The sequence below is a fragment of a genome (assembly GCF_019968985.1).
Source record: "MAG: Porospora cf. gigantea B chromosome Unknown PgB_NODE_873_length_9925_cov_116.216, whole genome shotgun sequence".
Classification (NCBI taxonomy): domain Eukaryota; phylum Apicomplexa; class Conoidasida; order Eugregarinorida; family Porosporidae; genus Porospora; species Porospora cf. gigantea B.
In genome coordinates, this window is record NW_027179315.1 from 1 (window position 1) to 9,925 (window position 9,925).

General features: G+C 56.2%; 5 protein-coding genes across 9 annotated transcripts; 1 reads left to right on the top strand and 4 right to left on the bottom strand.

Annotated features, from left to right (window-relative positions):
* On the top strand, window positions 1–2,660 carry KVP17_002666 (uncharacterized protein; the record flags this gene model as incomplete). 3 transcript variants are annotated; one of them, XM_068519177.1, is made up of 5 exons in its annotated part: window positions 1–460; window positions 488–916; window positions 943–1,207; window positions 1,234–2,599; window positions 2,626–2,660. In XM_068519177.1, coding segments are annotated over 5 exons (2,555 nt in total), but the record flags the coding sequence as incomplete, so codon positions are not given. The 3 variants fall into 3 exon arrangements, with proteins under 3 accessions (XP_068371336.1, XP_068371338.1, XP_068371337.1); XM_068519179.1 differs by lacking the exons at window positions 1–460; window positions 1,234–2,599; window positions 2,626–2,660 and having other exon boundaries at window positions 603–950; XM_068519178.1 differs by lacking the exons at window positions 1–460; window positions 488–916; window positions 2,626–2,660 and having other exon boundaries at window positions 992–1,264.
* Window positions 2,661–2,710: 50 nt separating this feature from the next.
* KVP17_002667 (uncharacterized protein) lies at window positions 2,711–3,889 on the bottom strand (the record flags this gene model as incomplete). The annotated part of the gene is made up of 1 exon (XM_068519180.1): window positions 2,711–3,889. One exon carries the CDS (start codon window positions 3,887–3,889, stop codon window positions 2,711–2,713), a length of 1,179 nt encoding a protein of 392 aa, XP_068371339.1.
* A 20-nt stretch (window positions 3,890–3,909) lies between these two features.
* On the bottom strand, window positions 3,910–6,399 carry KVP17_002665 (uncharacterized protein; the record flags this gene model as incomplete). Of its 2 annotated transcripts, none has more annotated exons than XM_068519175.1 (1): window positions 3,910–6,399. In XM_068519175.1, one exon carries the CDS (start codon window positions 6,397–6,399, stop codon window positions 3,910–3,912), a length of 2,490 nt encoding a protein of 829 aa, XP_068371334.1. The 2 variants fall into 2 exon arrangements, with proteins under 2 accessions (XP_068371334.1, XP_068371335.1); XM_068519176.1 differs by having other exon boundaries at window positions 3,910–6,366.
* A 66-nt stretch (window positions 6,400–6,465) lies between these two features.
* Window positions 6,466–8,222, bottom strand: KVP17_002664 (uncharacterized protein; the record flags this gene model as incomplete). 2 transcript variants are annotated; one of them, XM_068519173.1, is made up of 2 exons in its annotated part: window positions 6,466–7,265; window positions 7,295–8,222. In XM_068519173.1, 2 exons carry the CDS (start codon window positions 8,220–8,222, stop codon window positions 6,466–6,468), a joined length of 1,728 nt encoding a protein of 575 aa, XP_068371332.1. The 2 variants fall into 2 exon arrangements, with proteins under 2 accessions (XP_068371332.1, XP_068371333.1); XM_068519174.1 differs by having other exon boundaries at window positions 7,295–8,099.
* Window positions 8,223–8,262: 40 nt separating this feature from the next.
* Window positions 8,263–9,000, bottom strand: KVP17_002668 (uncharacterized protein; the record flags this gene model as incomplete). Its single annotated transcript, XM_068519184.1, has 1 exon — window positions 8,263–9,000. The coding sequence occupies one exon, from the start codon at window positions 8,998–9,000 to the stop codon at window positions 8,263–8,265; it is 738 nt and encodes a 245-aa protein (XP_068371340.1).
* Window positions 9,001–9,925: the final 925 nt, after the last annotated feature.

The window sequence follows — 9,925 nt, forward strand, 5'->3', positions numbered from 1 at the left end:
TTGCATCGTGGTGTGTGCCGTCAAGCGTTGAGGAGTGCTATCGGTCCAAGGGGCTGACCCATCTCTACGAAAGCCAGGTTAAGTGCCTACAGAGATTATTTCCAGCGCCTTCTGCTGACATCCTGGAGGATCTGACCCATAACAGGCTCACCCCTGGCGTGCACGGTTTCCTTGAGCAGGATCGGAGTCTGGTCGTCTCAGCCCCCACTTCTGGCGGTAAGAGCCTCGTGGCGGAGGTAGTGGCTCTGCAGGCTATGCTTTTCCGGGCTCAAAACGTACTCTTTACCGTGCCACATATCGCTTTGGTGGAAGAGAAAGTTGCACATCTCCGATCTGTGTGGACCCCTGCTGGCATCCGTGTTGAAGCCCTCCACTCGAATGCTTCCCACCGCATGTCGTGGCACCCGGCTATTGACTGCGCGGTCTGCACATTTGAAAAGGCGAACAACATCTTGAACAAGTAGGCTGCGCGGGCCAGACAAATCAGACTTCTTGCAGGAGCTTCGTTCTCTAAGGAGGAGGAGGTACTTGACAGACTCGGGGTGGTTGTGGTGGACGAGGTTCACCTGTTGGGTGACTCAGAAAGAGGCTTCGTTGTTGAGATGATCCTGGCCAAGCTCCTCTACATCCGCAGGTACCGTGACCGCCGACCTCTGCATCCACCTGTGCAGATTGTGGCCCTGTCGGCGACATTTCCGAACGCTGAAGAGCTGGCTGCGTGGCTGGCTTGCCCAACGGTGGTATCCCACGAGCGACCTGTGCCTCTGAGTACGTATGTGCTTCACAGTGGCCGGCGCGAGCTCCAGAAGGTGGTTGGTGGGAGACTGTCGGACCCGCTTAAGCTGCCAGCCGCGGAGTGTGCGGGCGATTCCGGACTGGTATTTTTAGTGAGTCGTGTGCTACAGAGGAAGGAGTGGTGGGTGCTGGTAGACCACATGGTAGCGTGCTAGTATTCTGCCCGACCAGGGCATGGGTTGAGTCGGCTGCCTCAATGTTGGGCTCCAGACTGCCTGTAAAGAAAACAGAAGGTACTCTCGAGCTCCATCGGTTACTTTACCGTCTGGGCGTTGGACAAACGCTGTGTGACGCTGCCATCCACGGTGTGGGCTTCCATCATGCTGGTCTGGATATGCAGGCGCGAGCGGCGGTGGAGAGTGCTTTTAGGGAGGGCGTAGTGCCGGTGGTGGTCACCACTAACACGCTGGCTGTGAGAAACGACCCTTGCGGATACAGATCGGAATTAACCTGCCAGCCGATTGTGTGATCATCAGGTCGCCCAGTGTTGGGCAACGGATGATGACTCGCGAGCTCTTCGACCAGATGGCCGGAAGGGCAGGACGGACAAGATCGTCCTCTGGGTTAGTGGTGTTGATGGTGGAAGACTCGAACAAAGCCGCTCTGGAGCAAATATTCCGACCGCCCCAGGCCATCCACAGCCAACTAGCGACTCCCCGTCTGGCACACTTCCTATTGGAAGCAATAGTGGGGAGACTGGCAGTCTCTGTCAGCGGCCTGTGGGAGTCCACCAAGGAGTACACTCTCGCAAGTCGACAGTCACCGGAAGATCTACCTAGAACCTTCACAGATTCTCTCCTCTACTTGGTGCATGGAGGACTTGTCTCTGTGGAGGGATTCAACTGTTTTCGGCCCCCTTTCAGCCTTTGCAATCGGCTGGCCGATCTTCACGCCTCTGACTTGGCATGTCTGGTGCGTGTTGAGACCCAGATCTCATCTGAGGTTTTCGGGACTGATCCGTACAATATGGAAATGCGTGAAGACAGCGCGGCCTCGTGGCAACAATGGCTAAATGAGGCCTCCACTCGTTTGGCTGGCGCAAAAGCCAGTCGCATCCGGTGGGAACCGCTGGGTCAGGCCGTCACGGAGGCCGGCATGTCTCCAATGGAAGGTATTGAAAACTTTGCAGAGGTTAAACGAGTCCTGCTCACGGGACTCGACGGTCGAAACGAGCTGCACCTGCTCTACCTAGTGAATCCAGGCGTAACTCTTGATTGGGGCCACTACTGCTCTGTTTTCCGAAACGTCTCTGAAGAGTCGAGGTCCGTAGGACAAACCTTGGGAATCTCTGAGCAATTCATCCGAAGCATGGCTCAGCAAAGGTTCCGTCATGTCGATTTGGCAAAGGCCCACAGTCAACTGATGGACTGCAACCGCAGCTGTCCTTCTTTGCTGCGGCTAGCACAGCTGCAGCGCATTCACAGCAAGTTCTACGGGGCCTTGGTAGTCCAGGATCTTCTGAAAGATACGCCAATCGAGATCCTCTGTCGTCGCTACGAGCTCCAGGCGGGGACTTGCAATGGACTTCGGGGATCGACGAAGATAGGAGCAGGCTGTCTCGCTGTCTTTGCAAAACGTCTGGGTCTATTCAGCCTCTCGGCCCTGTTCAAGTCACTCGCCTCCCAAATGAACGCAGGCGACGGGGTGATGGTGGATGATGAAGACCTACGCCTTGTATCTGGGCTTTCTACGCCCCGTCTCCGTGCCCTGGTCGACAACGGATTCGACTCCTTGGAGCTGCTGGCGGAGGCCTCAGAGGCGGAGATCCTGCCCCTCTTTCTAAATCTGGAGTCTTTTGCACACTGTAAAGCAGTCGAGCAACGAACGCAGCTTGTTGTTCTGTCGGTACTGGAGGAAGCTCGTAAAGTGTACAGGGAGCAGGTGCTCCAGATAGACAGCGATGAGGAGTCTGACATCACTCCGCATAAAAGTTGAATGAGGTCTCCTGCTTCTTCACGTGTGTTGTCCATCCTGATTCCAAATCCGCGTTCAGGATGACGTACCGGTTCTTTCGCACAGCCTGGACACCAGCCTCTTGGCAGATGGCTGAGATGTCCGCCGCAGAGATCTTCTCTGGTCTCGACACGAAGTCCTCCAAGTCGACCTCCTCACTTAAATTCATCTTGGCCGTAACAGTTTGAAATATGAGTCTCCTCTGTCGGCGGTCAGGTAGCGGGAACAGGATCTTTCGGTCCAAGCGTCCAGGTCGCAGTAGCGCCGGGTCTATGGTGTCATGTCGATTCGTGGCCATGATAACCTTGACTGTGGCAGTCTGATCAAAGCCATCCATTTGATTCAGAAGTTCTAGAAGTATTCGCTGAACTTCTCGGTCTGCTCCCGTTTGGGCGTCGAATCTTTTGGTGGCGATTGCATCGACTTCGTCGATGAATACAATGGAAGGGCTGTTTTCCCGCGCAAGGCGGAAGACGTCCCGGACCATACGTGGACCTTCCCCAAGGTACTTCTGGACGAACTCAGACCCAACAACCCGAATGAAAGTGGCAGTGGTGTGTCTTGCCACGGCCTTCGCGAGCATCGTCTTCCCTGTCCCGGGCGGACCGTAGAGCAATACCCCCGACGGAGGATCGATTCCAATCTGGTGGTACAACTCGGGGCAGACGAGAGGCAACTCCACCGCCTCCTTTATCTCCTGCTTCTGCATGTCCAAGCCGCCGACGTCCTGATAGGTGACGTTCGGCTTCTCACTCATTTGGAGCAGGTGGATTGAGGAGTCCGCCTCAGGGGGCAGAACCTCCACGACCGCATGCGAGTGTCTGTGCAGCGCCACGCTGGCTGAAGGCTTCAGTAGTTCCCGATTAAGAGTCGACAGCACACGTACATGGTAGTTGGAGCCAGCTGTGGACGCAACAATGCCATACTTCGAATCGACCATCTCAAGGAACTGGCCGATGACTAGAGGTACGCTCTGAATGCGCTTCAATTCGTCGCGTGCCCGAAGGACCTCGCGCTTCAAAGACCGCTGGCCCTCACGAGCGTACTCTTCTTGAATTGACAGGGCGTCCAACAACCTCTCCAGTCGCTTGACCTCCACTGAGAGGTCACCCTTGTGTACGGAAAGGACTTGAGTTGGCATAATTTACACTTTTATCAGGCTCATCGACACAAATTACACACTACTGCGCTGGGATGCCCCTGCCAATCGATGCTCCCACTAACCTCCAGGGTTTTCGGCCGGCGCCTTTTCTTCCTTCGCGCTGGAGGTGCTGGAGGCGGAGGAATGCCCGACGCCTGCTGCGCCTGCAACTGCATCTGGTACCCGCGCTCCTTGAATTCCATCTGCTCACGCAGCATTGTCAGCTCCATATCCTTAGTGCGGAGCGCCAACTTCAGCTCATGGATCTGTGCACCAGCGTCAGATCGAATGGAGTCAGCACGTTCCACCAGGGCTCGCTTCTCCAGCTGTAGCTGCTGGACAGAGGTGTCATCTGCCGCGCCACCTTCCGCGGTCATCCTTGCGACTTCCGTCCGTAGGCGTAGGAGCTCCTGCTCCTTCTGCCGCAGGCTTTTGAGGAGTCCTTCCGAGTCCAGCTGCTTTTCGGTTAGACTTTGCAGCTCCTTCCTGTAGCGCGACACTTGTCGTTCGAGGTCTTGTCTAGCGGCGCGCTCCTGGTGCAAGTCTTTCATTGCGTCGGCGTGGGCTAGCTCCAGGCTGTCCTGCTCGCTGGTCATCCTGTCAGTTAGGTTCTTGTACTGGTCTCGGTGATGCCCCAGTTTTTGAGTTTTGTCCGCGAGGGATTGGAATAGTTCTACCTTTCGAGTGTGCTCGGCCTTCAGTTTTACGAATGACTCCTCGAGAACCTTGTGCTTTCGCGCCTTGGACTCCAGCTTGATCTGCAATGCCCCAACTTGCTTATTTTGATTGTGAATGCACTGCTTGGCATCCGCAATAAGTTGGTGCAGCTCGGTCAGCTGCAGCTGCGCGGTCTCCAGCTCCGCCCTGAGCCGCTGTACGTCACCGTCCAATCTTGCGAGGCGTTCCGCCTGCGCGATGTTATCCTGCTTGAAGGAGGCGATGACGTTATCCTTAGCCATCAGCTCGAATCTGTGCTGCTCCAGCAGGGGCCGGGCAGGCGTCCCATCGGCGTTTGCCTCCAGCTCGAGAATCCGAGCCCTAGCATCTCCGAGTTGTTGTGCCAGCTTTGAGACGCTGTCCTCAGGTCCTCGTTCCGCCGCCTCCACGACGCTGTCGTAGGCTTGAGACTGCAGCTGCGAAAACTCCCGATGAAGGTCAGCTACCCGGCTATCAGACGAGACCTTTAGCCGTTCTATTTCACTCTCCAGCTCTGGAATTCTGCGGTTCTCGACACGTAGCATCTCTGCCTCTTGGGCAATCGCCTTTAGAGCTAAAATCTCTTCATGAAGCCGCGCATTTTCCTCTTTGCTTGCCTCCAGCGCCTGAAGCAGTTCCTGGAAGTTTCGTTCGAACTCTCCCTGTGTTTTCTCGAAAGAATGGCTCATTCGACGCAGACGGCGCTCTTGCTTCTGGCTCACTAGTCGCAACTCATCCTCGTCTTCCCACTCGTATTCGATGTCACCGTTTTGCTGTACTCGGCGCATTACTCCCCTCTCAACGAGCTCCTCATGAAGCTCATCCAGCTTACGGGTCATTCGTTCCAAATCCACAGCCACTTCTGCGGACCCCGTCTTGGACCCTCGAAGATCAATATGCAGGCGTGACAGGTGCCCCAAAAGCACGCGATTGAACTCTTTGACGTCTTCAGAACCAGAGTCGGCCCGAGTGTCCGAGAGAGACTCCTTCCCCGGGTGCGCCTCGCGCCCTGGCTCTAGTTTTACCTGCTGGGGTTTTACCTGCTGGGGTTTCACGGGCTTCTCTTTCACGTAGACTTCTACTCGTGGGCTGCGCTTGCTGTTAATTGTTTTAACCTGCTGTTGTCTAACCTCCAGTTCCCGACGGAGTCGTTGCTTCGCGTCACGCAGGTAACCTATCTTCTCATCCTGGGTGTCAATTGCTTTGTCGAGAGTGTCTCCTGGAATGTGCCTCAGATCCAGTTGGTCTGTTGCTGCATACCGGTGAGACGTACACCTGCGGTGGGACACTACGTAGGGCCAGTCGATGCCCTCGACTCGTCTGGTGGGGTGATAGTACTGCTTCCAGTTAGGACGCTGATGGACGCACTCAAGCCAGAGCAACGCAGACTGCCCGTCAGTCGTCTTCTTTTGAATGGCCCGTCCCTTCACTGGTGGAAGGGTCTGAGGCCTCCCTTTCACCTCAGTTGCAGGACGCTTGGCAACGCGCAACGTGGAAGGTTTAGGTGGGCGTGTGCGAAGAGGTTCGACGTTCGGGACCTTGGCAAGTGACGATTTGGGTGGTGTGTCGTTAAGAGAGATCTCCGATTTGATGTCATCCAACGACGTGCTCTGCCGTCTTAGAACCTCGTGGGCCTTTACCAATGCGGGAGGAGGAGTATCCCAGCTGTCAGAACTGTCAGAGAGAGTCGAGCTGCTTTCGGTCTCCACTCGCCTGAGCGTTGGCGGTCGGCTAGCCGGGAGTGGCCCTTTCCCAGTCATCAGGCGCTTTTTTGCGGGCATCTGTTGGAAAGATTGAGATGGTGGGGCTTTCATGTATTTTTCCTTTGCACCAGATATGCGCACACAAAAATGAAATCACATAGGTGTGCTGACTCAGCTTCAAGGTCTGAAAGGTTCTATCGAGGTCCACCGCGGTATGAGTGGGAAGGGACGGCAGGGTGATGGAGTCCTCCAGATTTTACGTTGGTGTCCAGGCATCATCAGCTCGTCTTGCCATATGGCCAGCCGTGATCCACCTTTTTCGCCAGGAAGGCCTCGGGTCAGCAGAGCTCGTGCTCGCCACATCAATGTGGCCATCCATGCATGTTGGTTCACCGGCATGTTGGCAAAATACCTCAGCTCTGTGGGGTGTTCCAGCGCTAATAGCTCAGGGCTAGCTCCAAAGCGGACGAGACTGATCACGTCCATGTGCTCTTTAAATGTTGACAAACCAGCAGGTATTTCCTTTGATCCGCCGAAGTACACGTCCGTGAACCGCTTGGAATCGTGAATCAGCGGGAACCCCATTATCTGCCATCCCATAGGCACTCCTGCTGGAGTCTGAACTCGGCATGTGAGCTTCACAGGCCCCACCTCCGAAAAGAGGTGCGCCCATCTCAAGGCGTCCTGCGCCTGCGGAGTGGTTTCAAACAGGAACTGAAGCGTCATCCAGCCCAAAAAGTGTGCTACCCAATCTCGATCGGGTAGAGAAGGGTAGAGCGACTGTAGGTTGGAGTTGGCCAATTGGAGGTACACCAGCCACGCCAGTTTAAGGATGATAGTGTTCGCGAGGAAAGGCTCACACAGGAAGGCACCGTCGTAGCCTACTCGATCCTGCCCTCGATAGTACGAGTAGAGGATTTCAATATGCTCCAGCACCTGCGCTTTCCAGTAGGCGCCGTCGACATCGGACTCCAGATCTGACCGTTAGGATAGGGACCCGCCTCACCTTTCAGACAGTCCAGGGCGCGTACCAACTGGCGGGGTGTCATGACGCCCCAGCGAGGTCGACGAGTGCGACACAAGATCTCGTCAACGGTTTGCCGGGCGCTGCCGACGGACTCCAACAGGCCGGCAGGAATCGTACCCGCCTCCAGACCACAGGGATTCAAGCCCGCATGCGTCGGCACCACCAACGGGTGGTATGAGTGGTTCATCTTTGGCAGGGCCGTCCGTCGGCGTGTTAGCGGCTGGAGGAAGTGCAAGTAGTGCTCCTGCAAGCGTGTTAGAGGGGGAAACAGGGAATGTGGGTGCAGGCTGAAGCCTAGGCCCGGAAGTCTAAGAGCCTGGGCTCCGGTAGCGCCACAAAGCCTGCTGGACTCAGCCAGTACGTCCACGGGTGAATGGTACCACTTCTTGTCGTCAGATATTCGGGACGCCCAAGGGCGGCCTCGCCGAGCCTGGATCTCGAACAGCGCAGCGGGATGGGTGTCTAAGTTGGGAGGGCGCTTAGGGTCGGCGTCCTTCGGAGGGGGCTGTGGATGGCTCACGACTGAAGGGGGCTCAGGATGGGTGACCGACTTGGATACAGGGTCACCACTCGTGTCTATTTGGTGACGAAGCTCTGCCGTCTCCTTCCGATAAGAGGGGTTCCATACGTCCAACAAACTGCGTATCGGAAGGGCGGAAGGGACATCGTCTTGAGGCTCTGTTGTGAACTTCGGGAAGCGGTAAACAGGAGTCACACCTGCCGCACTCAGAATCTCATGCAGCAGGGAAGGCTCGGAGCCGCTGCCCGACTCGTTGGCCAGCATTGCGGCGTAAATATCGGAGACTAGGGTGGGACGGGTAGAGGAATTCACATCCGGAAGTGGAATTGCGATGAGTGGGCACGTGGACTGCTGTCGGTTATTATGAGTCAATCGCATCAATCGCATATAATGATCACTATATCATCATGGAATCTTTTCGTTGCCCTTAATGCCATCCAGATGGCTCGAGTTGCGCCATCCGGAGTACGTCGTTGAGATCGCGGCTGGGAGGTTCCACAGTGGGTCTTGGCGGCGAAGGCCACCCCACCGGCAGTCGCCGTGCCTGGGCATGGTCCACACGTTGCTGATACTTTTGCCGGCGGTAAGCGAATTGATGCCATTGGCGGTGACTTTCCATTTCCTGTGCCAGGGCGTCAGAGTCGATGTTGCGCTCCCGCCAGCTGCGGACCGGATGACGCAGCGAGGACATTATCTGAGTGCCGAGACTGCGATTCGTTCGGTTCTGCGCCGTTCGAATTTCTTCCAACATGGCAGATTCAGGCGTGACAGGCACACTTCCCCAAAACTGGGCACTGTCGTCGTCAAACGCCTCCCGAGAAGACACTTCAGCGATTACTCTATACTCGTCGATCGTTGGAAACGGCTGAAGTGCCGCCACTGGCCTTGCAGGCGCCACAGCTAGAGTCTGTGAAGCAGTCGACTGCGCAGATGACTCCTGAGACCAGACGTCAGCGAGAACTAGATCCTCCTCGATCGTAGGATAGTGCTGAACTGGACTTTGTGATGCCGTCGCTGACGGGGGATTGTGAAGGACTCTATGTGCATCCCTCATGGTGAAGGCGACCTCTGCGTCCTCCAACGAGTCACCGCCAGCAGATATGTCGAGGGCAGTGCTTGACGCTGGAGACGCGTTAGGAGCCACCATCAACGGGCGTGAAGCCATGGGCGTCAACGCATGAGAGGTTCCCGAGGACATGCTGGGAGCTCCTATCATAGATGCCAATGAACGTTCGTGGGTATCTATCGATGGGAGGATAGGCGGACGTGCAGACTCGAAATGGTGCTGATATGTTGGAGACTCGTCCATTGACAGGTTATTATCTGCTTGGGATTCTGCCGTAGCACCTTGGGAAGGTGGACGGCCTGACGGGGTACCAGACACGCCAATTGGGCGTACCCATTGGAAGCCAACAGGAGACCCTGAAGCAGCACCTTGGGAGCCTATGGGAGGTCCTGACGTAGCGGCTCGTAATCCAATGGGAGGTCCTGACGAAGCACCCTCTAATCCAATGGGAGGTCCTGACGAAGTACCTTCTAATCCAATGGGAGGTCCTGACGAAGCACCTTCTAATCCAATGGGAGGTCCTGACGAAGCACCTTGGTGGCCAATGGGAGGTCCTGACGAAACACCTAGGGAGCCAACGGAAGGTGCTGCGGCAGCATCTCGGGAAGATGGACGGCCTAACAGGGCACCAAACGGGCCAACAGGACGTACCCGTTGGAAGCCAATAGGAGGCCCTTGGGAGCCAATGGGAGGTCCTGAAGCAGCACCTTGGGAGCCAATTTGAGGTCCTACAGCAGCACCTTGGGAGCCAATTTGAGGTCCTAACGTGCCGTTTGGAGGGGAATGTGTCGACCCTGAGGACCCCACGGTAGTGGGGCGTTGTAGCGGCACCAAGGATGATAATCCCAGAGGTTGGGGACCGGATGCCTGGCGTTGCGGGGAGTGAAGGGCGCCGGTTCCGCTGTTTGTCAACCCATCAAGCGCGTTCATTCCTCCTATGGGCGGTAACGTAGTAGGCAATGAATGGGAAGGCGCTGATGACTGAGTGCCTTCCGCATAACAGCACAGAGATCGGTCTGGATAC